The following is a 14,030-nucleotide window of genomic DNA, read 5'->3' as shown; positions in this document are numbered from 1 at the left end:
AATTTTCTTTAGTATTACTATTACTAATTTAGATTGTTTTTAAAGTAGCACATCTTAGATAATTGAAGAATATAGCTTTATTTAAAAAAACTATTTTGATAAAAAAAAAATAATTTGATTAATATGACTTTGTTAACAAGCTATCTCAAATTAATGTTTATCAATAACTTAAGAATTTTTTTTTTGGAAGTTTAAAGTAAGTTTATAAAACAAACTTTAAGCTTTTATGTAAATCTCAAGGTTATTTTTTTTTAATATTTAAAAAGTGAATATTAAAACTAACCTATTTAGGTTGCACAATTAAGTTGTTGGAAAAGGTTTTCATCTTAAATATTGGTCCCGCAACTGAAAGAAGGATCGCGATGCAACTTAAATAATAATTATTGAAGAAGTTGTAAAATAGTTGTATTTATTAAGTCCGAAATAATGATAAAATCTTAACTTTTAAAAAAAATTCCAGTCGAAGTATTCTTCGAAATTACAAGTACCTTATCTTTTAAATCTTTGTTGTATAGTTTTAGTAAAGTTGTAATATTTAAAATTTTATAAATAGTTACAAGCTATAATAATAAAAATAACCTATGAGCTAAAAAACTTTTTTTTTGTTGTATAAAAGATGAGAGCAAAAACATTTAAGGAAGATAAATACCACTTTTAGTCACATAACTGTGTTCTAACACGACATTTTAATTTACATTAGAAACTTCCAAAAGTGTTATCTTCAGCTAAATCAAATAGGAACTTTAAAAAGTCATATAGTTATTGGTTTTTTATAATTTCTTTAACTTTATTACTAAATAACTAGGTTTGTGTATTTATAGCTTTATATTTGAACAAAAAGTATCGGGTCGGCTGCAGTAAAAATGTTTGGAAATTATCTTGTTTATATTACTATGCAAATAAGTTAAGTTAAAATATAGCAGTGTATTAACAAAACCTAATTCTAAACCCGAATTACTAACCAAGCTTAACAAACGTGTTATAGATTGTAAAAAAATTGTTTTAGTAATTAAAACTTAAAATAAAGATTATTAAAATATTTGCTAGTCAGAAAAGCCTACTAGACCTAGAGTTTACAGCTGATAATTTTTTTATACTTTCCCTAAGTCGAAAATTATAGGTTTTTGAATTTTATTTTAGGGGATTATAGTAAAGGTGAGAAAAAACCTAGCATAGCTATAGTAAAGCTTATTAATTATGAAGGTTTTAAATATTTTTCTCAACCATGTAAAATGTCAGCCAAAGCTGCTGCCCATGAGAAAATCTTTACCAACTGCATGTAAAATAAGAAGAATGTAAGTTTTATGTAAACTTTAAAAGATTAAAAAACATATAACTTGCCATGAAAAAGACATTAGACTTTTTAAAAGGTTTTTTGTGTCTGTTTACATAATTATTTTTGATTATAGTTCAACCCTTAAATTTAGATACTTATTCAAATTTTTAAAAGCTGATTATTTTAAATAAAACAGTATAATAATTTCAAAAATAAAAAATTTAAAGTTAATTATTTGCTAACAGAGTTCCTAGCAAAGCAAGTTGACTGGAATACATAATGATAACAATTTTTCTCAGTTTTCTTTCTTTATTAAACTAACATGTATTTCAGTGTGTTAACAAGTTAACACACTTTAACAGAGCTCTATAAAAGTAAATACTGTTAGGAAAGAATAAAAGCTAAGTTAAGTGTATATATGTGTTTACTAAAAATAAGCATAATTAATAACTAAAGATTAGTAGTTAATAATAGATACAATATATGATATTAAATCCAACTGTTGTAAAACTAAATAAAGTTTGAAATGATGAAATCTAAATTGTAATAAAAGTAAAGTTAAAAACAAACTAGAATTACAAACAAAAAGTATAAAATACTTACATCCAAATCAAAGAGTTACTAACAGTTATATAACATGGTCGCACACACTCAAGCCTGGTCAAGACATTTAAGGTTTAAGTTCTTGAAAACCTCAGGCTGACTCATGTTAACTAGGGTTAGTTTAAAAAATTATAATGTAATTAATGAAAATCATCTTGACTCAGGCTAATTTTTTTTTTCAAAGCTTGACTAGTTTTTATGACTTTAAAATCTTTTTAAATAAAATGTTTCTTATTGAGTTGATAAGCCCAAAGGGGTAAGGGTAATTTTTTTACAAAATTTAATGTACGATTTTGTTTCTATTAAACCTATAAGTATAACCTTAAGTCAAGTTTTATAGAATACAAAAAAAACTTTTGAAATATAAATATTTTTGTAAAAATTATTCAATACAAACATATAAACCCTAATTTTTAGGGAAATATTCCTGTATTATAAGAAAAAACTTTTTTGTAAATAAAATAAAAAAATATATATACAATTAAAATTTTGCCCTACTCTCCTATGCCCTTAAACCATTATGTTAATTTTTGAAGTATCATGATTAATTGCAGTTTTTTCATTTTAATCATTCACTACTCTACTTTTTCTACTTTACCAGAAATTCAGGTTTAATCATGCTGAGAGGTGATAAACTTCTTATTGAAGGATAGCTTTAGTTTAAAACCTAAGCATTCTGTTTAAAAAATAATTGCTTGTATAGAAATGAAAATTTTTACACCATATTGATTCCTAAATTTATTCTTTTAATTTTGTAGACAATCAATTTACAATTATAATGTCACAAGAAAAACTTGTTTTTAGCATAACAATTTGGTAATAGATCAGACTTTTATTAAATTCCTAAGTACTTAAGCTGACTCAGGCTAGTTAGGTTTTTTTTGTAAGATAATCATGCTAGTTAATTTTTGTGTCTTTTCGGCCATTTTTTTGGGGTCTAGTTTTGAAAACAACTCTATGAGTTATTTTAAGGTAAAGTTTAAATGTTTGTGTAATCAATAATACTTAAATTAGTACCAAAATCGTTAGTATAATTATAATTGTACTGTGAACACAATTTTGCAAAGTTTTTTTTGTTTATATAAAGACATGTCTTTACTAGTTGTCAAATAGTACTAGCTTATATGTTGGAACCTAGGAAAATAGAGCCCAAAGATACACCAATAGTTTTTTATTAGATTTTCATATTTCAATTTAATTAACTTTTTAATATTTTACTTCAGCTTATAGTCTACTTTTTAGATTTTATTTTATTTTATTGTTTTGCTTTAATCAGTTGGTAAAATTTTCTACTTTGTGGTTATTTCTACTTTAAAAAAGCAATATTATTTTTTATCGTCGTTGTAAACATAAAGTAAGAAAGAGTATATATAAAATCTTGGTGGTATTGATTAAAAAAAGTATAAGTTTTTATAGGCTAAAAGCAGTAGTTGTCACTTTAAATACTGTTTCACTGAAAAAAAGGTATTTAATAATTAAATCAATTAAACAAATTGGCGATAAAACTTTAGTGCACAAAATAGTTTTTTTATGTTATTATAAAACATTCATTAATGTTGATTTATGAACAATTTAGTGTTGCTTCATTTTTTTGACTGTACTCATAAATGCCTGCTTTAGTACATAAATAAAACAGTACTTTTCAGTTTCCAATGTGCAATATTGTTTGGATCTCTAGGATTTAACAACTTTTTACTTTGTATCTTATGCTTAAGAATATATATTTATTTAGATTATTTTTGTTTAATATATTCTAAATAATTTTATTAAACACTATTGTGAAATCAAATATTAGTTACAATTACAAAAGGTGAAGACAAATTAAAACTTTAGGTTTAGTCAGTATAAAGTTGAAGTAGATGGTGTTTATTTTAGCTACAGTCGAATTGGAAATGGTGATCATGTAGTATTGATGCTTCCTGGAGCTTTAGGTAAAGTATAAATTTAATTTTATTTGTATGTTTGAATAAAATCATGTTCTTACTCACTAGAATTGAAAAAAAAAATTGAGAAAGTAACAAAACTATTATCTATCTTTGGTTTTTTTATTGGTACTTAAAAGTTTTTTATTCAAAAAATGTTAATAGGTTGCTCAGAAACAGATTTTTTTCCCCAGCTAAAAACTTTTGATGCTGAAAAATTCAATGTTATTTCGCTTGACTTAAAAGGTTATGGAAATACAAGACCACCATCTAGAGAATTTTCAGTTGATTTTTATGAAAAAGATGCAAATGATGCATTTAATGTTATGCAGGTTATTTACAGAAAACAAACAACTATTTGAAATCTTTCTCTAAAAACACTCACAAAATAGAATTTTAGATTAAAATTTGTAAAACATTTAAAAATTCTATTTATCTCAGTGTTATCTTAAGTATTCTAAGCATAAATAATTGAAATTAAGATACTATCTAGTGAAGTAATAAATTCATCTAATATTTGTTATTAATGAATTAAACACATTATTTACTAAAAGTTTAACTCATGTCAAATTTTTTTAAGCTTGGAATATTTTGTTTCATAAAAATCTGTAAAAATAAAAAAGTTATAAATCAACTACAGTTTCCTAAAAATAAAACGATGTATAACGTATTTGTTTTATCCATGTGTAATCTATTTTTGTATTTAGTTTATAAAAAAATCACCCCTTTTTTACTTGTTTACATTTTCAGACGTTAGGACATTCAAAGTTTTCACTTCTTGGTTGGAGTGATGGAGGTAACTCTGCTGCAATAATGGCTGCTAAATATCCAAAGTTAATCAGAAAACTCGTAGTGTGGGGAAGTAATTCTTTTGTGACACAAGAAGAGCTGAAGTCTTACCAAAGTAAACATTTTTATTATTAAGATTTGAAAAGGGGTTCACTTTGTTTTTTACAAATTGATATTTTTTTGTAGTTTTACCGTATCTATCAATTTTTTTACTTCTTAAAAGAATTCTAAGTTATTGTTGAGATATAAGCATTCAAAGTCAGTGAGTTTAATAAGTTTCTCATAAAAAGTGCAAACCAAAAGGGCAAAAACATAATTTTCGTCTAAAACTCTATCTTTTACTTCAGTTTTCAGCCAATCTTATTAAGATTTTTACAGTTGATCATTGCTAAAATTTAAAATGCTTACCTAAAAATTTGATATTTAAAAAATTAGTTTTTGATTAAAACACCACTATTTTTTGTTTTTGTTTATCTTTAGTTTTTATTTTTAAACATTATGAAAAAACTTATCATTCTCTTAGACTATTAAAGGAATGTTCTTTAAAAACTTAAGGCTTCTAACTGAAAAAAAGAAAGATAGGCCTATAAAGAATAACAGTTGCAGTTTGTATTGGAAATTTGAACATAAAACTTAAAAGTTTATTGAAGTAAATATATATTTTTAACATAGACTATTAGTTTATACATTGTGTTTTAAGTTTATTGTTGGTTTTTTGTAAAGTAACGAAAATCCTTTATTTTGTATTGGTCACTTTTGGATGGTCACTTAGGCACAAAGGCTCACTTTTGCAAGGGTTAAAACTTTTTTTTATTAGTTTTTTACTTTTATTATTTATTTTTACTATCATTGTTACCCCTAACCCTTACCCTTGGTTGGTAACTTTTATTTACTTTTTATATTTTATATTTTTTTAACTATCATTATTACCCCTAAACCTTATCCTTGGTTGGTAGTTTTTTTTCTTATTACTTTTACTGAATTAGTTTGTTTTTACTGCCACTGTTACCCCTACCACTTTTACCCTTGGTTGTAAATTTTGTTTTTTTATATTTTTTATAAATTGTTTTATTACTATCACTGTTACCTCTAACACTTGGTCGGTATTTTTTTAAAATTAATTTTGTTATTGTTTTATTTTTACTCTCGTGCAAAATTGACCCACTGTAAAAATGACCCTTTGTACAAAATTGTTTTCATGCAAAAGTGACCCTTCGTGCAAAAATGACACTTTGTTCAAAAGTGTCTTCGTGCATTTTAACCCGTCCCCGTTATTTATATTGTTGTGGTTTTTTAAATTAATACTGTTTTTAGTATGACTTATGTCATATAAGATAGCTAAGCATTTATTTTTGTTAGTTTTTGCTGAAAGTATTTAATTTTTTTTCTTAGTTGTCAAGTGTATAAAATTTATATTTTTCTGATCCTTGTCATATTTTTCTTTTTAAATTCGTAGGAAGCATGTCAAATTTTGTTTCATATGAAAATGTTAATACTTTTTACTTATATTTATAATAGTAAAGTCAGAAGTTTAAAACTTTTTTTTTTAAATATCAGGTATACGTGATATAAATAGTTGGAGTCCTAGAATGAGGGAGCCAATGGTTAAGATGTATGGTTTAACAGAATTTGAAAGAATGTGGCATGATTGGGTTGATATTTTTTCAGAAATGGACACAAAAAAAGATGGATCAATTGACTTATATAAAAACGTTTGTATTTTTAACAGTATACTTTTACTAAAGTATAAAGTATTTGTAATTATTTAAAAATAACTTTACTTTTTTTTTCTCTTTTAGGTTAGTTAGTTTAACAAATTTTTTTGAAATTATTAGTTATTACTCTTTTCATACGTAAATGTTATTTATTATCCAACAGTATCTGCTTTTTTGGAATCTTTAGAAATAATTTGTAATCTTTCTAGTAATAGCTTGTTTTGTTTGTAGAAAGTACTGGTATGTTAATTTAAATAAAGTTAAACTAAGAGTTTAATTAGATAAGACAGACATAGAAAAACCTCATATGTCTTTTATATCGTTTAATCGAAATAATATATAGTAAAAAAAGTAAAAAAAAGTGAAATATGTTTAAACAGAACAATTTCTTGTATATTTATAGAAAACACAAAAAATTGACATACAATATTTACAAGTTATTAAAGACTAATTACAAAGTATTTATAAAAGTTATAAAATTAGTTTATATATTTTAAACTTTTTATATACTTCTTACTAGTAGTTATTTAATTTAAAATAACATGTAAAAATAAGTTCAAGTATTTTGAAAAGTACAAATCAGTTCTTTTAGTTAGTCTATAGTTTTTGGGTGATAAACTAAAATAAATTGTATTTGAAAAATCTTTTAATAAATCAAGAAACGTATTTATGTATGACTAAAATTTTAGAAAAGAGGAGCAACTCTTTAAGCTAAATAAATTAACAGTTCATTTTATATTAAAAAGCGGAATTTAATAAGTCGTTTTATTAGGCTTTATCAAATATTAAGTGTGAAACTTTGATAATTCATGGTTTGAGAGATGCACTAGTTCCATTATTTCAAAGTGAACACCTAAAAGCCAACATTGAAATGTCCGAGTGAGCTGCTTGTTTTACTTTAGTTTTTTAATATTTTACGTTGTATATTGTCTGAGAAGTTATGTTTAAAATATTTGTTGTTAACTATTATTTTGTTGTTTAAAAAAATTGATTGAAAATAAAAAGTCTATTGAGTTTTTTATTTGTTCCAAAAACTGTTTTCATGTTTTTCATCATAAACTTAAAACTTTTTATACTTATAAGAAACCTTTTTTCAGTGAACTTAGTATAATAAACAATTTTATAGGCTATTAGTATGGGATGATGGAGCACACAATCTTCACCTAAGACACCATGAGAGATTTAAAAAAGTTGTTGAAGAGTTTCTTAGCAAATAAATATATAAGGTCAAACCAATACAGACAATCTAAATGAAATATATAGCTTGCTTTAAAAAATTTTAAGATACATTCTCATTTAAAAAATATGTATTTGAATTTGAATTAAAATTAGTCAATATTTGAGTTCTATCAAGTTCTGTTGTTTGTGTTTTTAGCGTTTCAAAATCATTTATTAAATATAGTTGATAAGTAAATAAGAAAGTTGTGTTACTTAAATAATAACAAATTTCTTACAAGTTCCAAATACTCAGGACAATCAGGATAACTCAGAATATTAAGAAGTTTTTGAAAATCTCAGGATAATTTATGATATTTCAAACTTTATTTTTTAACTCTGGCTGACTCAGTATAGCTGTTTTTAATGAAAAACTCATGATATTTTTTAGTTTTGTTAATAATCTCAGGACAGATTTTTTTTTCTAGGTTTTGAATGAAATTTAGTTGATTTACTTTAAATATTATGTTTTTTATAACCAACTTAGTTGAAGAAGTTGTTTTTATTAGTTTTAAAAAATTAAAAAAAAAACTTTGTAAAGATTTGAAAAAACTCAAGGTCACTCAGAACAGTTTTTTTTGACTTAAAGAGTGGCACACCTGTAATAAAATACATAATTTTTATTTAAAATTCAATTGAAAATTGCTTGGACTGAAACTTTATTTTTATGCTGTAATGTACATAAATTTTAACAAAAGTATTTTTATTTTTGATTCTTCTCGAGTTTGATCAGCTTTTGTTTAACAATGTGTTTTTTTTATCTGTAAATATAGCAAATCAAGTAAATTTGAACATTTTTTTATCACTTAGGTTATAGTACTTTTCTAATAAATAAAGCTATTAGTTTTATAACTTGTTATATACCGATTTTATTTCAGCATTTTTCACTTCAAAATTATTCCTTTATATATATTGTTTTACTTGTAAAAGAACTAAGTAACTATTTTGTTAAAACTTTGTTTAAAATACGTAAACTTGAGTACATTGTGCGGAACATATAGTAAACTTCTTAATTAATAAACTAACTAAAAAAATACGACTTGTTTCTTGCTTTCTAAAAAGTGTTTACTTTAAAACAAACAATATGCTTTACACTATTATAGAAAATAAAATCTTAGTTGTATAATAATCTATCTTAAAATAGTTTTATTTTAATAATAAGCACTAAATTTTCTTTTTATTGATCACGTGTGCTAAAAATTTTACATAAGCTAAATTTTTTTACAAGCCCTAATAGTGTTAACTATTATATTATTAAAAAAAAAACCTATTTTTGTTTTTTAAACAATTTGTTTTCTCTAATTACAAGATAATCTTAACAAGGTATAATTATTTCTGATTTTGTTTAATTAAAGGTTCATATTTCCGTATTAATAAAATTTACTTAATTCAATAATGAAATCAAAAGTTAACATAACAAGTAGCTTGCAATTAGCTTATGAAGAGGTTGGAAATGGAGAACATGTTGTGCTTCTTTTAGCTGGTGCAATAGGTTAGTTCTGTATTATGTGCAATTTTCATCTAACATTTCTTATTCAATTTTTTCTGACTGTTGGTTACCACTTATTAAAACCAGCTAAAACTTGTTTTTTTGTAATTTGATTTTTTGATTAATTTAAGCAAGTATATATAAGCAAGTATATGTGTGTGTATAAATAAATACTTCTTTTAGCAAAATCAATGTGATTAAAAAGGAGTTGTTCTATGCTTATCATACCATTTTTACAGTCATTATTATTTTTGAGTTTTTACCATTATACCATTAAATGAATTTTGTTATAAATGAAAATAGTAAAATTATAAGGTTTTTATAACAGAAAAAAGATTAAAATCATTAAGATTACCTAAAATTTTAAAATACATGTGTTTTAAACATCTTTAGTAATTAACTAAGTTTATTACTTTTATAATATTATCTAAATTGTATTTGATATTTATCACATATAAAAAAAATAGTTACTTGTTCAGGTTTGAGCTTAAATCGTTTTAAACTTAACTTATGTTTTACTATTGGTAATTTACTACACAATTTAACTAAGAAAAACTAACTTTTAAACATAACTTAATTCTATTCGTTGCTAATTTGCAGACTGCATTAAGGGTAAGGGATTAAGGCCCATTTTTTAAAAGTTGATCTTATTTCAAAGATCTTTTATTAATTAAGAATAAATTTTTGATAATAAAAATACAAAGTTAGAAATCTTACGGTACCTTATGGAAGGTACCTAATGGAGGACCAAATAAAAAAGGGGAAAAAGATGATTTATTAAAAGTCTATTTTCTCCCATATTTTTAATTAATTGTTCTTAAATTTTTTTATTCTAATTTAATTTGTATATTAAACAGTTCTATTGTATGATTGTTGTTCGTTTTTAGTAATAATATTTTTGTAAAAAAATACGTTATTATTTTTTGGTCGTAAAATACTTTTTTTAGTTGTTACAATAAGAATTTTCTTATAATGCAAGGAACGTTTCCTAACATTTTGGTGTTATTTTTTAAAGAAAACCGGAAAAAATAGAGATTTTTTTAAGTTTTTTAAAACTTGAAATTAATAAGCAATGAAAAATTTCTTCTCCTAATGTTTATATCGGAAACTATACGCTTACTTGTCTATATCTCAAAACTTAATCAAAATTTTAATGTTCTTTGAAACAACTTTAAAGTATAAATTATACTTTCAAAAAGGGGCAAATGTTGTTATTTGTAAAAAAGAATATTGGACACCCCTATGGCTTAAAACTAAGTTAAATATAGGATTATTTGTACCAATGGTCGGAAAACTATGGCCCGCAGACCAAATCAGACTTGTCAAGCCATAATTTAACCATAATTTAATAGTTGTAATATAAATTATAATCCAAGTTTTATATTGAATTTTTTCTAGTTTACTTTTTTAAAATTACTTTAATTTAGGAAGAATTTTAAAACAGTCCTGCTTATGAATTTTTTTTTTGGTAATTATGATCTTAGGTTTATAAAAGACTTTTTATCTCTTATAATATTATCGTATGTTATTGCGTATAATAAACAGGGTTGCCGAAAAACCTGGAATCTTGGAAAAACCTTGAATTTGACAATTTAGGTTAAAGAAACCTGGAATTTTGGACAAATATCATTAAAAACCCAAAATTTAGAACAAAAATCTCTAAAAAACCTGAAAAAACCTGGAATTTTAAACGACTTTTACATGTAAGTAGTAACATTTCGATTTGACACAAAAAATCTATCATATAGATAAAAATTTTTTTGTCATCATCAAAATTTTTATTATTTAATTTCACATTTAAAGAAGCTTTACGATATTTTTTTAATGTTGTTATACTTTGTTACAAAATTTTTTACTTTAAACTCATTTTTAGACTAAAAATATACCCTAAAACCTTTAATTTTGAAAACCTGGAGACTATAAAAACTTTTGTCAACAGGAAGCTCAAGAACTGATTTTTCTGAGGTGCTTAGATATTGGGAAGGAAGTAAATTACTAAAAATTATAGCAATTGACGCGAGAGGGTATGGTGAAAGTAGACCTCCTAGTAGATCTTTTGAAAGAAATTTTTATTACCAAGACGCAAAAGATGCTGCATACCTCATGCAAGTTTGTTAAATTTTGGTGCTCTGTTTATTAGACTCTTTTGTTTTCAATTGTCTTTATAATATTATTTTGAGCTGGTGTTGTGGAGTTTATTCTTCTATAGTACATCTTAATTATAAAATTGTAGAATTATCAAAGTTTGAAACAATTACGTAATCACTATGCGTATAAAACCAACAAACGATATTTTTTCTTAATTTTGAAGGTAGTTCGAATGAAACACCCTAAATACTAAAAAAAGTATTCGGTTATTGAATTTAATAACTACAGTATATTTTTTTTTGTATATTTGCCATTAAGATAACTTTGATAAATAATGTGTTTATATTTTAATCGTTTTAGGTGCATCCATAGCAAATTTTTAAAAGTATTATAGCATGATCTTTAAAGCGTTTTCTTTTCTATATTTTTATTATATTTTCTATATATTATATATATGTGTATGAATTCTAGGTTGTCTTTAGTTATACTCGCGTCAAGTTTGGTCTAAGTTTGAAAAAGTTTAGCTACATGTTTAAAATTTTTATTTTAATTTTTTTATTAATACTTTTCATTATTATTTTATTTAATTGTACAAAATTTTTTAACAAATTAGGGAATAAAGTTTATTAATATGTTTAAGATGTCTAATTACTTTATTTTACATATATTTTGTTTTAAGCTTACCAAACTCTTTGTTTTTAAGTGATTTTGAAATTTTGACTAGTTTCTTGCTAATTTTTTTTAAATAAGATTTAATAGACTTTTTGCTGCTACTTTCTTTTAGTAAACAAAATTCTGTTAAAGTTGCGATGTATATATATATAATTTAAAGACTACATACAATAATTTAATGTGAAATATTTTTCTTAAATTACCAGAAACTTCAATACAAACATTACAGCGTTTGTGGATGGAGTGATGGTGCCAACGTTGCTGCTATTATGGCAAGCGAATACCCGGATGCAATCAAGAATGCTGTGATTTACGGCGGAAACTCGTTTATGACTGAAAGCGACGTTAATATAATGAAGAGTTGGTAAAATGTTTTGTTTTCGTTGTTTTTAAATGGTGTTTTGTATAAATGATTTTTTAAAGAACCTTATTGCACAGTTTTATAAACTTTAATGTATGTATTTTTAAAAGTACAATTTTAATTATTTAAAAAAAGTGATATGTACTTTGACGTTTCACTGAAATAAATTTAATCAGAATATTTTCTAGCTAAAACAATGAAAATAAGTTTTTGTTTTTGTAAGGCATACGAAGCATAAGTACTTGGGATGAAGGTTCATTAAAGCCATTGATAGATGAATATGGAGAAGAATATTTCACCGCTACGTGGCATCAGTGGGTCGATCACTGGTGTGAACTCATTTTAGAATGTGAAGATAAAATAATTGACCTTTATAGTACGGTGAGTTATTACAGAAGAATTAGATTTTAGTTGCAAATTTTTAAAATATACTATTATAATTTCTTTATCTAAATTTACGTCTTATAACAGGTATTTCGATCATTGAAATATTTTACTAGTTTGAATTTTGGTATGCGTTGCTTAATTAGTTTGTTGTGTAAAAATATACAAATTAGACTTAATTTTAGATTTATATTAAAACAATTAAGAGTGATTTAAAAGAAGATTTATAAGTATTTGTTTTTCAAACTAAAGAGTTGGAATTACTTTTTTTTTCAATATTAGAAATAAATCACCTTACGCTTTCAGTATTGCACTAGGTAACACTTATTATGCGTTCTAAAAAAGCACTCTTTTTACTTAATTTCATTAGTTTCTTCAGAAATTGAGTACTATAAAGTGTCAAAGTTTAGTCTTACATGGAGAAAATGATGATCTTGTTCCTTTATCACATGCAAAATATTTGAATAGCAACATTGAAAAATCCGTGTTGGTGATTTAACAGTATATATATTTTTAAACTATAACTTACTATGCAATGGTTACTTCTTGAAATCTATTCGGTATGATTTACGTTGGTTAAAAAAAAATATTGAAATATAGTTTTTAAATAACATAGCTTTAATATTTTTGGTTTTTCATTTATGATTTAAAAGAAGCTGTAAATACTAAAGTAAAAGTTTTAAAAAACTTATTTCTATTAATAGCCACTTAATACCTAGTATTGTGTAAAATACATTTATTTTACTTACTTAATTCAAAGAATTATTATACTGAACAAATTTTTTAAAGGTTGCAAATTTGGAAAGGTAGTGATCACTTTTTACATATGAAATTTTCACAATTGTTTTGTCAGAATGTTGAAAACTTTGTGTTAGGTAAAACAGTATCGAACAAAGTTGATCCATTTGCTCGATGATATTGAAAAATATTCTTTCTTTTAATAAGTTTATTCGTAAATTATAGTTCCGGAATAAATTAAAAAAAATACGGTATCAATCTGTATCTATAATTTTTCTTCTTTATTTTGTTTTGCTAATTTATTCAGAACAATGTATATTTGAAATGTATGGTCTTGAAAAATCTGAGATTAATCGATCTATAAACTACCCCTAGTGAGTTTCATCAACTGTTTGGTCATTATTTAATTGATAACTAAATGATTAAAACTTATTTAAAAGGAATTAGTTATTTACAAAACATGTTAGTACTTTTAACTTTGATACAACTGAATAGCTGTCTAAGGTGTTTTGTAGTGTTAAAAAAGGTGTAAAAAAGGTTTAATTTAGAAAAAATTCAATAACTTCTTAAATCTAATTTAAGTGTTGTTACAGCAATTTAATTAATTTTCCAAAAGTTTTTTTTGATTTTAATCAAAAACGTACAATCAGTTTACAATTTGCATGTTAAGTAAAAGAACACAGTAATTGTAAAAATAAATATAACCAAAATAGATGCTTTTTATTTTAAGATTTTACAAATTTTAAGTTAAAATTGTTCTAAGTGTATAAAATGAAAA

The 14,030-nt window shown here is 24.0% G+C and overlaps 2 protein-coding genes across 2 annotated transcripts; both read left to right on the top strand.

The window, feature by feature from the left end:
* The first annotated feature begins 1,198 nt into the window (after window positions 1–1,198).
* On the top strand, window positions 1,199–8,504 carry LOC145843051 (serine hydrolase BPHL-like). Its single transcript, XM_082950521.1, has 7 exons — window positions 1,199–1,295; window positions 3,713–3,810; window positions 3,967–4,133; window positions 4,552–4,705; window positions 6,148–6,302; window positions 7,078–7,184; window positions 7,432–8,504. The coding sequence occupies exons 1-7, from the start codon at window positions 1,255–1,257 to the stop codon at window positions 7,520–7,522; spliced, it is 813 nt and encodes a 270-aa protein (XP_082806647.1). The 5' UTR covers window positions 1,199–1,254; the 3' UTR covers window positions 7,523–8,504.
* Window positions 8,505–8,872: 368 nt separating this feature from the next.
* LOC145837986 (serine hydrolase BPHL-like) lies at window positions 8,873–13,013 on the top strand. The gene is made up of 5 exons (XM_082945500.1): window positions 8,873–9,012; window positions 10,949–11,118; window positions 11,976–12,129; window positions 12,354–12,511; window positions 12,894–13,013. The coding sequence occupies exons 1-5, from the start codon at window positions 8,916–8,918 to the stop codon at window positions 13,011–13,013; spliced, it is 699 nt and encodes a 232-aa protein (XP_082801626.1). The 5' UTR covers window positions 8,873–8,915.
* Window positions 13,014–14,030: the final 1,017 nt, after the last annotated feature.

The sequence above is a fragment of the Thalia democratica genome, chromosome 1, assembly GCF_965202585.1.
Source record: "Thalia democratica chromosome 1, ktThaDemo2.hap1.1, whole genome shotgun sequence".
Taxonomy (NCBI): Eukaryota; Metazoa; Chordata; class Thaliacea; order Salpida; family Salpidae; genus Thalia; species Thalia democratica.
The sequence above is the reverse complement of the archived record's forward strand: the minus strand, read 5'-3'. Positions and strand labels throughout refer to the sequence as shown.

What these genes read in the sequence shown, in the direction of transcription:
- LOC145843051 (XM_082950521.1), top strand. Translation starts at nt 1,255, where the DNA reads ATGAGAAAATCTTTACCAACTGCATGTAAAATAAGAAGAAT. An exon ending in AGAGCTGAAGTCTTACCAAA is followed by an intron (nt 4,706 to 6,147) that starts GTAAACATTTTT and finishes TTTAAATATCAG; the next exon opens with GTATACGTGATATAAATAGT. An exon ending in GCCAACATTGAAATGTCCGA is followed by an intron (nt 7,185 to 7,431) that starts GTGAGCTGCTTG and finishes ACAATTTTATAG; the next exon opens with GCTATTAGTATGGGATGATG.
- LOC145837986 (XM_082945500.1), top strand. Translation starts at nt 8,916, where the DNA reads ATGAAATCAAAAGTTAACATAACAAGTAGCTTGCAATTAGCTTATGAA. An exon ending in TCTTTTAGCTGGTGCAATAG is followed by an intron (nt 9,013 to 10,948) that starts GTTAGTTCTGTA and finishes TTTTGTCAACAG; the next exon opens with GAAGCTCAAGAACTGATTTT. An exon ending in CGACGTTAATATAATGAAGA is followed by an intron (nt 12,130 to 12,353) that starts GTTGGTAAAATG and finishes TGTTTTTGTAAG; the next exon opens with GCATACGAAGCATAAGTACT.